The following is a 13,357-nucleotide window of genomic DNA, read 5'->3' as shown; positions in this document are numbered from 1 at the left end:
GAGAGATTTCTACCCACATAAACAAGGTGGTCATACCCTATTCCCCATATAAGCAGGAAGCACCTACCGAAGGATAGCCCTCCACCTCCGAGCCCATGAAGAATTATATGTATGGCGTCTCTCGAGGTGAAAATGAGAAAGATCAAAGGGCTGAAAGTGGAGATTTGGACATAGCATGTGAGAAGTCCATGACAACATTTGGGGCTAAATTTTTTCAGAATCCCTTGCTACCCCAATGGAAGTTCCCGAGAATCTCATATGTATGGGAATGCTTACAAATGCTTGGTATGCATGGAGGGGGCTAGAGGGGGGCCAGAAATATAGACACAAGCTATAGTGGTCGGTAAGGTCTGCTTCTACAGACAAGTCTCTAAATAAAATTCTCTGTCCTGTAACATATCTACTTCATCTGGTGAAAAACTTCTTTCATAAATGTCCAATCCTCCTACTGATTCCATTTAAGAGTATGATACTAGATACTCAAAAGGATTTAAAGACTTTTAAAGTTTCTCATGCATTGGAGTTTACTATATTTACATTTAGAACAATTAATGATTATTAATAGTTCTCATTTTTAAATATTTTGAAAATGTAGTTTAGAAATATACATGTAAATTTAAGATAAACATGAATTGCTGATGAAAGTTACTAGATATTAAGACAGCTACATAATATAATAGAAAAGGTGAAATCATTGCTTTCATGATGTATTAATAATATCACCCAGAAAACGAACATATTCCCCAAAGTATCATTTAATTTCTTGGTATCTTTAAGGCAAATGACTTAGAATAGGAGCTGGGAGGTTGCTTTTGCTATTGCATCTTTTCTCCTACTTACAAAACTACCAATTTAAGAAGATTCTTTTAGCAATGGAATATCTTCATTTGAATTCATTTGTTTGAATATGGAACAAACATTCACACCACTAATTTGCATATGGAAAAGCATTCCAATTTGCAATGTGTGAATTCTGATGAATTTTACACTCTGTAATTTTTTTCGCATCTTCCAGTATTTTTTTAACGTCAAGTGAAAAGACACATAATAATTTTATGCATTCATAATTTTGGTATTTTATCTAATATTGACTAAGTAGTTCATCCTTTTTGAGTATTTACATAAAGAACATGAAACAAGGAAATCTATTAAATACCTCAGATTTTTATTTATGTTTTTTAAGTAGAAGTAGTAAGCCACGTAGAACATAAAAGTTTTACTTTCTTATTACAACTGCAATGTATATGTATATATATATACATATATTTGAATATTTTCACTGATATTCTTTAAAAAGTCATCAAATAATTAAAATATTTAAGAATTCGACAAGGCGTTGTGTATAATTAGTATGACACAAATTCAATGATCACTTACTAAATTTTATTAAAAAGCAGTACACATGTGAGAAACAAACATATCTGTGTTTATATTTAAAAGCTACATGTTTTAGTTGTATTTTCTAAATTCCTTCTGAACAAAGTCTCCAGAAATAGGTAGGTAGGTAGGTGGATAGGTAAGTACGGAGCAAAGAAGTGGGTAGGGAGATCAAAAAGAAGTAGAGGGAGTGAAAACATGAGGCAGAATAGAGAACAACACTCTTTGGAATCTCACGTCCATCATTTATGAAGTCACTGTTAAGGCAATAAGCATTTGATACAGAAGTTAAAATTTCTGAATTCCAGGTAACTTCTCACTCACTTATTTCTATCAAGTCGATGTAGACTCATAGAAACTACATAGGAAAAGGTAGAACTGCCCTGTGGGTTGCTGAAATTGAAACTCTACAGGAGTAGAAAGCCCCACATTTCTCTTGAGAAGGGGCCGGTGCTTTTGAACTGCTGACCTTATGGTGAGCAGCCCTACTAGTAACCACTATGCCACTAGGGATGCAGATCCTTCCCAGATGGTTCAAAATACAGGTTAAAGCTACGTCTCTCTTAAGTGCCTTTCAATTTTGATGTTGAATAAAGAAAAGAGTAAAACCAAACTCACTGTCTCTGACTTAGTTCTGAGTGCTAGCGACTCTGTAAGGCATAGTAAAACAGCCCCTTTCTTTAAGAAGCTCTCTTTACCAGAGGAGAAAACCTCACCATAGATTTCATATCTAATTTAAATCTCCATTACCAAGTAAACATTCTCAAAACAGACAACATCAACAACAAAATTCACTGCCATCCAGACAACCCAACCATAGTGCCCCTTTAAGACAGGGTAGAATTGTCCCTGTAACTCTTTGTGAGATTAGAGCCTCCGCTTTCTCCCAAGGAGCAGCATGGGTTTTGAACTGCTCACCTCTGACCTTGTGGTGAGCAGTCCACCACATAAACCACTATGGCACCAGGGATTCAAAGATAAGAAGCACTATGGTAGCAGTACAGTACAGAGAAGAGAAACTCAAACGCCCATGCTCACTGCCTTCTAGTTGACAATGACACTACAGGGCAGGGTCGAACTACCCCTGAGGTTCAGGACTGTAACTCTTTCCAAGAATAGGCATCAAAATATCTTACACAACTCATTCTTTTCTAACTGTAAGTTGCCTCATTTTTGAAAATTAAGCACAACAAATTAGCAGATATGACACCCTGGTTGCACATTCCTTCAGCACTTGACTTCAGTAGTTTCACTTTGTAATTTCAGCAGAAAAAAAGTGAAAGAATAGTAATTAAGGCACAGATTAATTTACCTCTCCCCATTCATATGAGCCAATGTTGCCAAAAGCGGTTCCTCCCCATGAACAGAAAACGATGGTACGGTCGGGTCTCCATCCTTTCTTAACTCTTAGCATCAAGGCTCGGATCAAAGCTGTGACCATCGCAGTGCTGCTGGCCCATGCTTGCCCACTGTCACTGGGTGGGGTGTGATGGTGGCTGCCAACGAAGATATACCGGTCTGGAGACAGAAGAGAATAAATGTCATTAAAAGAAAACATAAAATTTAACAATAAATGTAATAACATTTACATAATCCTCTTGCACAAGTGAGCAACAATTAAGCCAAATTGCTCTAATAATTAAGACTACTTTAACATTTTCGTCCAGTGTCGTGATTCACACATCTGTGTATATCAAAACAGAGGCAGCTGCTGAACTCAATTATGAATCCAAAGCTGAGATCCACATTACTGTCTTCTGCAACCTGCATATTAATTAATGAAGTATACAAATATGCCACAATAAAACCCTTATCTAACATTCTTTTCAGAATCATAGTGGGAAGTGTCCTGTAAACAATGTGTGCATGCTCAGTAAATATTAATGAGATATTAGTATATCTAAGGACACAGTTATTTGGTAGCTATAAATATTAAAAATGTGGTTGTCAGGTACCGATTTTGCAACAAATGAAGTATTAAAGGAATTAATTACAGCTTCTAGGATATAGTTTTAGTCCTCTCTCCTTTCTCTGAATAAACAAACAAACAAAATACACCAGAAGTCATTTAAAAGCTGTAAAATTTGTTTTTTCAGATATTTTATTTCATATAATCATCCAAACCCATTAGATTTACTATAATGTAAACTTACAGGTGGTGCATTATATTACTCAATGGGCTGCTGACATCAAGGTCGGCAGTTTGAAACCATTGTCTGATGGGTAGGAACAACGAGGCTTGCTACTCCCATAAAGATGTATAGGCTCGCAAACATACAGGGACAGTTCTGCTCTGTCCAGTAGAGTCACGAGGACACTCGCCATACTCACAGACATCAGGTCAATTCCAACTCACAGTGACCCTGTAGGACGAAGTAGGACTGCCCTTGTGAGTTTTTGAGACTGTAACTTTATCTCATGGTGGACTGTCACATCCTTCTCAGAATGGCTGGTGATTTTGAGCTGCTGACCTTGAGATTAGCCGGCCGACACAAAACCTACGACACCACCAGAGTTTATGACGCCCTACAAGAAGGATCCTTTTTTTTGACTCATGAATATGGCCTGCTTAATTTACCATTGAGCATATTAAGATAGATCCATTACATCAGGCCAGATTTTTTACTGACTTTGTTGTGGGTGCATACTATCTGCAGTAAGAACTGAGTTCCATTGATCTGATCAAGTTGCTCTATATGTCCTCCTAGGTCACATAGGTGCTCATACAAGCTGTCTTCTTTGAGTACCATCGACCGTCAGAGGGCCCATGCAGGAACCCAGGTGGGGAAGTGGGCTACACACTGTGCTATCCACAAGGTCCACCGTGTGAGAACATCCGGGGCTCTGTCGGAACAAACAGAGGACTATCTATTCCAATAAAGATTTAAAGCAGTGGTTCTCAACCTGTGGGCTGTGACCCCTTTGGGGTCTGAATGACCCTTTATAGGGGTTGCCTGATTCATAACAGTAGCAAAGTTACAGTGAAGTAGCAACAAAATAATGTTATGGTTGGAGGGGCCATCACCACATGAGGAACTGTATGAAAAGGTCGTGGCATTAGGAAGGTTGAGAACCACTGATTTAAAGTCTCAGAAACACAAAAGCATTCATTGTGAAGTTAGTTTGGGGACTTGGTATACTTTCATTTCCTTGACTGTCCAATAAGAATAAAACGAGTATGTGCTTTATGCAATTGTTTTGAGTTTCAAATGAGATGTAATTTGTAAGGCGCGGTGAGCAGTGCCTGCCATATAGCAAATGTAGCACGTGCGCCATAAATAGAGAAATTACTCAGATCATCCTTGAATTCACAGCATCAAAAACTACTTTATGGAAAGTGTCATTTTGTAAAGTTATTTTAATTTCTCACACAGATATTGAAACAAGTGGCTGATTTGATCTGTCAATATATATTATCAAGGTTATAGATATTGGCACACACTACCCTGTAAGTCAGGATCAAGCCGCTCCCCAGGATGGCTGAGATTGTACATCATTTTGGAAGCAGCCACAACTCTCTCCAGCAGAGTGGCTGTTAGGTTTAAACTGCTGAACTCAAGGTTAAGACATAACCCACCCGACCACCAGCATTACAAATTCCAAATAAACCATAATTTAAAAGCATCATCATAATATTGATGGTCTTCATTTTCAGATTTATTAAAATTTAAAATCTCTCAAAGGAATAGATAATATTCTTGTACAGATGTCAAATAAAGTTTGGCAAGCGTGCACATTATACATAAAATAATAAACCCATCAAACCTACTGACACTGATTTTTTTGAATCTCAAAGCAACACTATAGGGCTGAGTAGAACTACACAGTAGGGTTTCCAGACTTTACAGAATCAGAAACTTGTACATCTTTCTCCTACAGAGAGGGGCTGGTGAGTTTGAACTGCCTGCCTTGCAGTTATCAGTCCAAGACTTAACGAAATCTCCATCACAAGTAATAAAATTCTGTTAATACTAACAAGGATGCTATTTCTGTACATTGCATTTAAACCACAAAGCCTCATATGCAGTTATAAGAGGAAGAAAAATGGGAGAAGGGGCATATATTAATCCTGAAAAGTTAAAATGTAGATTTGATTTTTAAATTGTTAATAAACATTACTAAGCTTTCATTTTGAAAATGAAAATGTTGCTATATACTGTAACATTTTGTTTTAAGCATCATCACAACTAATTTTCTTTTAAAAAATATCTTTGCCTCATAAAAAAAATCCAAAGTTGATCAGTGTTTGGTAAATAAAAAAAATGGATGATCTTTGTGTTTTTTCTTACCAGACAAATGCCAGGTTACCAAAGTTGAACAGTTTGTTGTTTGTTTCATTTTCATTTTTAATTTCCCTATAATTGTGTTATTTTTAACTCTTTTACTAAGTAGCCCTTGTGTCTCATTGATGAATCGGTCAGATCCTAACTGAAAGTTGGCAGTTTGAATGTATCCAATAGCCCCATAAAGTTTTCAATTTAGGAAATCCAAGTATTCCCAAGAATTTTTTCTACTTGGCCACATATGGTTTCTATGTATCAGAATAGGCTTGAGGGCACACAACATTAACAACAACATTCTACAAAGATATACTCCCTCAAAGATACACTCTTCAACAACAAAGATTTCCCCAACAAAGATATACTCTCAAAGAGAGTTGGTAGAAAAGAAAATTTAGCAGATCAATTCGTTTCATATTGACCTCCTCTTAGAGTGGCATGGACTTCTAGTTGCATCCAATTAATATATGATATTTTGCTCCAAAGCTTCATCAAAGGGAAAGGTTATAATTACTCAACCATACTCACCTGGAGATGTTGAGCCCTTTAAATATCCAACAACATTTGTAATTGTTTTGAATTCCGTGACTGTCTTCACTTGCATGTTCACAATTCTTATTTCTGGGGGGAAAATTAATAGGTGCTTATTATATTTTCTTCCCCTTAAAACATCATAATTTATTTATCTGTTGTCAAGCGCCAAAGATGCTGTGTTGACACATCATTAATGATCAGAATGTTATAGGTTTTAGACTAATATTTAATAGGTACTTTGTACACTCTCTACTTCACATGCTTAGTAGATAACTATGACAACATGCAATTGCTAGCTGCATAGGAGTGCAGAGACATACATTCTAAACCTCCCATTCCAAACTAAAATAGGCTTCCACATAGGAGCACACACAATAAGACCACATGAAAATGTGAAGAACTCACACTCTTACACAAGGGACTCAACCCATAGTGACTAAAAATATTTCCAACAATTACTGAGCACTTTTCTCTCATCTTAAACCTTTTGCGGTTGGGTGCCATCGAGTTCACTTCAACTTAGAGCGACAGAACGAAACACTGCCCGCTCCCGCACCAACCACACGTCCGTTTGGTTTGAGACGATTGTTGCAGTCACCATGACAGTCCACATTTTTGAGGGTTTCCTCTTTTTCATGAAATCTCCACTTTACCAAGCATGCTGCCCAAAGTACTGGAGACAAAGAACAAACAACCCAGCCTTAGAATAAATGAGCCAGGGGTCCCCTGGGAAACTAGGATGGCTAGATTTTGTGTTCTGTATGTAATTATTGTATACGATGCTTCTTTTTAAATTAATCTTTTGTATTAAATTGGGCAAAGGCTACAGAGCAGATGAGCTTTCCACTCAACATTTCTTACAGATTTGTTTCATGTTATTTAGTACAATGTCCACAATGCAACAGGGCTTATTCTAATTCCTCTCTATGTCTCATTTCCATTCTTTTTTTAATTGGAGGCTCATACAACTTTTATCACAATCTATCCATCCATCCATTGTGTCAAGCACATTTGTACATTCGTTGCCCTAATCATTCTCAAACCATTTGCTTTCTACTTCAGCCCTTGGTATCAGCTCCTCATTTTTTCCCTTCCCTCCCTGCTCTCCCCTCCCCCATGAATCCTTGATAATGTATAAATCATGATTATTTTGTCATATCTTACAAAATCCCACATCTCCCCTCACACACTTCTCTGCTGTCTGCTCCCCAGGGAGAAGGTTATATGTAGAACCTTGTAATCTCCCTCTGCCTTCCCTCCACCACCTCCCCCACCCTGGCATTGCCACTCTCACCCCAGGTCCTGAAGGGATCATCTGCCCTGGATTCCCTGTGTTTCCAGTTCCTATCTGTACCAGCGAACATCCTCCGGTCCATCCGGATTTGTAAGGTAGAATTGGGATCATGATAGTGGGGGGAGGAAGCATTCAAGAACTAGAGGGAAATAGCACGTTTCATCATAGCTACCCTGCACGCTGAGTGGCTCGTCTGCTCTTCGCATCTTTCTGAATTTTGTCTTTGGGCCACTGCTACCCTGTTGATCCCAAGTGGCCGATTCTTCTAAGAAGTACACGGTCCCCAGTGTGGTTACAATCTATTATTTTCTTAAAATTCAATAATGGGTGTGAGTTCACTTCCAGCTTGAAGAATGGTTGTTTTTTTTGTTTTTGCCATTTTTGCTCTTTTGATTTTAACTGAATTTGTTTTAGGACCATATAAGAAACTTTTACATTTGGCAAGGCAGACTCATCTTTAAAATATTAGATATGAAACATGTGGAGCTGCTATTCAATGGGCACAGAGTTCCATAGGCAGGTGCAGGGGCAAAAGCCCCCTGAGTGAGGAGTGATTAACATATGACCAATATGCTCTCTTGCTCGTTACTAAGCCACATGAATTTGTCCCACAAAGATGGTGAATTTATGAAATTATCCCACAATTTCCCACCAGGGTGGTTAACTTATGCATTTCTCCCACGATTGTGTTTAGACTAATTTATAAGGTTCATTATTTGTTTTATCTCAAACACACATTTTTCTTAAACCCTTTTTCTCTTGATGATATTAAGCTAGTTTCTCCATGTGATACATATTTCTCAGATACATATTTTTCCCAGTGTTGCATTTGCTCTTGCCAAACATCCCAGGGGTATCTCTGAATGGGGAACAATATTCATACTAATTTTTGGGGGGTGGTAATGGGTTCCTCTATCACAAAGAAAATAAAAATACTGAGCCAAGGTTTTTGATTTCTAAAGACAGATTTTCTGCACCTCCCCCCAACACCAAGCACACACACACTTTTCTTTTTCATTCACTACCCTGGCAATTAAAACATTGTCTCTACCAGTGAGTGAATATCTTTCTTTTATCCGATGTCTACCCTGTGGTCTTGTTTGCCTATGAGGCTTTTACTTCCAAATCCCTATCATCTATGGGCACATAACCATGATGGTTTTCCCCATGTGGGTGGCATCTTCTAGAGTTTGAATTTCCCAGGATCCAGAAAGTTTCAAGGGGAAATCAGAGTAAAATCTCTTCCTTACGCCTCTGATGTTCAGTTAAGCTTTCATCATCAATTTTGAATATAAAAACAATTTCTATTTAATTCACTGCTTTTGATAATGTTCTGCTTACACTAAAAATATCTGGTGGCACAGGGGTGAAATAATTTGATTTTTTTTAACTTAATAAAAGCAGGTCCAATCCCACCACCTACTCCTTGAGAGAAAGATGTGCAGTGGATTAAGTCTGAAAATTGGGTAGTGATGACCATGCAAACTCTATGCTTTCTTTGTTAATTACTGAACCTTGTTGAATTTTCCCACAAAGATGGTGAATTTATTAGTCTATCCAATGATCAGGCAAATCCTTTCTTCGTACATATTTAGGCTAGTGTGTCAGGTGTATACAGGCTAAGAAGTACTATATCTTTCTGGTTAATATTCATTATATCCTTTTATTCCTAATAGCATGTGTCCTGAAGTATGCTTAAAGTGTGTGTCTATAAAGATTAATGCCTCAGAAGCCATTATTAATCTGAACAACCTATTGATACTTTATATATCAAAAACAAAAGCAATTCTGCTCTTTGAAATGAATCCTATAGAACTAATTTGAATCTTTGCTGTACAATCTATGATGTCAACTATGAAAACAATATAAATATTCCAAACCATAAATGACTTAGAAAATTGAGATAAAATATGTGGCTGTTAAAACTTCATAGTAATATACAGACATGAAAACACTATACATGAGGATAATATAATAAATTATGTACTATAACACATATGCTTCTGGAAATTATTATAGAAAAATCTGAAACCATAAAATAATAATAAATACAAGAGAAATCAAGGTAGGTAGTCTACGTATGTATTGGGTGGTGTGAAGTGTTTCTATAGAGACTTAGGTGAACCTGTTCCCTTGGATTTTCCTTCTTCTCTAAAACCCTGCAGAATGTGGAATAAAAACATAAGGAGCATGTCTTCTTCTAGTGCTGTATCTTAAAAAATTAAATGCTTGGAAACTATAGCTCTTTGATGAGTTTTCAGAAAATGAGAGCGGGTTAGAGTCCTGCTATGGACACACTATCTCTCTTCACTAAATCAACCCAAGACGATATAAACTAAGGGGGGTCCTATAGTTCTCCCTTTACCTAAATCGCCAGGAGTGTAGGTAGCTAACACCAGGGAAATAGCAACTCCTACATTAAAATAATCAGATAGTTGAGACTTACAGCCAACATAATAGTTAATGAACTGAACATCTTAACTAAACATATTGGAATACACAATGCAATAAATTAAAATGAACATTATAACTAACCTCCAGAAGACAAAGGAATGTCAGAATTAAAAAAATTAAAACATGATCAAGTAATTATATGGGAAAACATTATAATTGAAATAAACATACCATTGTATAGGGCATAAAGATACAGAAAAGTTTATTATATATTGTTACAATTAAGGGATTAAAAATCTGAACAGTAGACTGAGGAACATTTTCAAGAACCACAGAGCAGGATTAAAAGTTAAAATATGAAATTAAAATAGATGAAAAAGCTAGGCTCTCACATTGAGTTAGGCAACAGCAACATCCTGAAAGGTCTATGGTTTGAAGAACCTTATTGTTCCCTTTGCTTGCTCGTGACCAACAATCGTTTCTGTGGTTATCCAGAAACCCGAGATAATTCAAAACATCTGGATGTAGCTCCTCACAGTATAAATTCTAAATTAAAAGCTATCTATGTATTTACAGAAAAAAACTGAAAAAAAGATGAGATTAATACATACACCAGGATGCCATCAAGACAGCCTATTTTGCTGCGAGTCTCCCTGCTGGAGCTACCTACTGACAGGCACATATTTCTTTCTCCCTCTCTCATGTGGACTTAGTGAATCGGCTCTGTTGCTCCAGGGTGTGCACCTACCTATTCAGTGACAGTCTTTCAAAATTCCGTCATTGGGACTCCAGCTTCATTTCAATAACCAAGGCCATATTTCTCAACTACTGTTTCCAACGTACACATTCCAAACACCAGTCATTATCATTGATTCTTGATTACATTTGCTCAGCTTCAGACTGAAGATGCTGGTAAAATGTTTCACGTTCTTCATTAGGATTAGGGTTGGTCTATGGATTTTAATAACTGTTGCATTAACTGTTTTTTTGTAGGCACATAGATGTTATCCTAATCCAGAGAGAAGTGTCCTTCAAGATCGACCTTAAAATGCTCTTTTTCTTGCTGAGAAGGGTGTCATTTCGCTTAAATTTGTCATTCACAAAACAGTAAATTGTGTGATTATCTGATTCAAAATAGCCCATATTAGTCCATTTCAGTGCCCTACAGCTTAGGATAGCAATCTTGATGCATTCCATTTATTTTTTTAATAAATCAATTTTATTGGGGAGTTCTTACAGCTTTTTAAAATTCCATTTAATTTTTGATGATGTTCAACTTTCCTGTATGTATACGCCCCTCTATTTCACATTCAAAAGAGTAACGGATGTTTGCAGCTGTTTCTTCTCATTGGGAGTCATCCTTCATCATTAAATGAAGGTCCAGAAAGCTTTGCTCCTCCTCCCTCGTTAATGTTGACTCTATTTTGAAAGGGCAGCTCTTCCCCAGTGGTATTTTGAGTGTTTTCCAACTTGTGGGACTATTTTCTGACAATATGTCATACAAATGTCTAGATGCTACTCAGGTCATTTTCAGTGGTTAAGCTCTCAGAAGTGGATTTGTTATTATTTTTTTCTTAGTTGTTCTTTGCGTAGAAGCTCTGCTAGAACCTGTGCACTATAAGTGACCCTGCTTGTATTTGAAATTCCGATGGCATCGTTTCCAGTATCACTGAAACATAAACCACCTTTGTGCAACAAACTGATGGATGATATGGGCAGAAATCTATCGTACCCAACTTGCTATCAAGTAAGATAAAACAGTTGAAAGATTTGATCTAGTAAGCAGTCCAGTAACTTGAGATATATGGTAAATTTAAATTTGTAAGCATATACTAAATTTGTTTAAAGATAAAAACCTAACACAGCAACAGGTTGAAATGCATAGATCTATACACATACTGGTGGATTTTCACTGTTAAAATAAGGATTTAGTAAAGTTGAACTTCTTCGTTAACATATTCTAGCTAAATGGGCATATATTGAATTTCCACCTGATATTGACACAGTAAATAATTTTCATAAAACATTAATTATATGTAGGGTTTTAAAGCAAAGACCTGAAATAGTTGAAACTATTGAGAAATAGAGACAACAATTCTAATGAAAGCCAACATTGTTTATAAGGTATGTGAAATAAAAACATATCTCAATGCTTCCTTATATAGTCCACCAAATGACTTTTAATAGAAGAAATGGCATTTGCCCTAAATCTTAAGGGTTTAGAGAAAACAGAGATGTTATCATTTAGAAACACAAATATATATAGCCTATTTGTATAACATTGAATCAAGCCCTGGGGAGAATATTGAATATGTGAAAGGAAGGCCAGGGTATAGCCCCAGGACAGTGAAGAAATGTTGATAATATCGCACTTACCGTATGACAACACCAGTCCTTTATGAAAGATAGATCATCAAAATATACAGATAGCATACCCTCAATTGGATTTTACCACACATAAATTGAACCGGTACTTATAGCTTCTATTATTGGCAAGGAGTGACAGGCATTGAAAACATGGTTTGGTAATTATGTCAGAAGCCAAAGAAAAGTCACCGAGAAACATTGGTAAATGGGAAAATGTTAGAGTAATTCTGTTTAAAAATATGTTTCCCAGGTTGCCTTTGTTTAATCTCTTTTTTTAATCCAAGGCACGCTTGAAAAGCCCTATAGACAGAATCTCAGCTGAATTGCTTCCTCCCTCCTGTCAAAACTGTAGAGACAGATCCTGGAAACTTGACAGTAGTTCTGGGTGAGTGACAGATCTGTGTCACCCTTGGTAACCCAATGTGCACTCCCCAGGAAACAGAGAGCCAACTGTACTTTCTGTGGACTTGGGACAATAGGTTTCCCACCTGTGCTCACTCTGTCTCAGACCCTTGATGAGCACTCCTTCAAAGGGATTTCTGAAGCTTTTTTCGCCCCTTTTGTCCAAAGACTTCTGACTGGCAACTCAGGATATCTGATCTTTAGTTCTGTGGATGGCTCTGTTACCAGTTTCCAGCTCAGACTTTTTGGATCCCTGTGAAAATGGCTCCTCAACGACCATAAAGCCTGAGGGCCACCAATAGATAATCCACTGATGTTGAGTTGATTCCCACTCATGGACACCCTGTGGTAGTTATATAATCTGTGGTCAATTTGAGGATCAAGAGTGAAGGGTTGGAGTTTATTCTGGTAATCAGGTGGCAGCTTGAAGACCTCATTTGGCGGTTCTGAGATAAATAGCTCATTGGACGTGAGACACATACATGTTCACTTGCTGAGAGACTCTCTACTGACAAGACACTTGGGCTGTACTGATGGCAGCAAGAGCCCTGGATCTGGAGGAGCCTGGTGGAGACCCACGCCAGTACTGAGATGCTTCCACCACCACTGGATCCACAAGACTATCCACCCACTAGCCTGTGATCTTCCTGCATTCACCATCATTGCATGTGTTTTGTGAGTCTGAAGAAGAATTTATAGATTGATATCA

At 37.3% G+C, this 13,357-nt stretch overlaps 1 protein-coding gene across 5 annotated transcripts in view; it reads right to left on the bottom strand.

Moving 5' to 3' along the window:
- NAALADL2 (N-acetylated alpha-linked acidic dipeptidase like 2) overlaps positions 1–13,357 on the bottom strand; it is a 1,559,949-nt gene that overhangs the window by 404,769 nt on the left and 1,141,823 nt on the right. For all 5 annotated transcript variants that reach the window (XM_075556048.1, XM_075556051.1, XM_075556049.1 and 2 more), the window contains 2 exons: positions 6,186–6,278; positions 2,690–2,895 (listed from right to left, as the gene is read on the bottom strand). In XM_075556048.1, the coding sequence (XP_075412163.1) occupies positions 2,690–2,895; positions 6,186–6,278 (299 nt within the window). The remainder of the gene's footprint in view (positions 1–2,689; positions 2,896–6,185; positions 6,279–13,357) is intronic.

This window comes from Tenrec ecaudatus, chromosome 8, assembly GCF_050624435.1.
Source record: "Tenrec ecaudatus isolate mTenEca1 chromosome 8, mTenEca1.hap1, whole genome shotgun sequence".
In the NCBI taxonomy this organism is placed as follows: Eukaryota; Metazoa; Chordata; class Mammalia; order Afrosoricida; family Tenrecidae; genus Tenrec; species Tenrec ecaudatus.
This window is presented reverse-complemented; position numbering and strand designations above follow the sequence as displayed.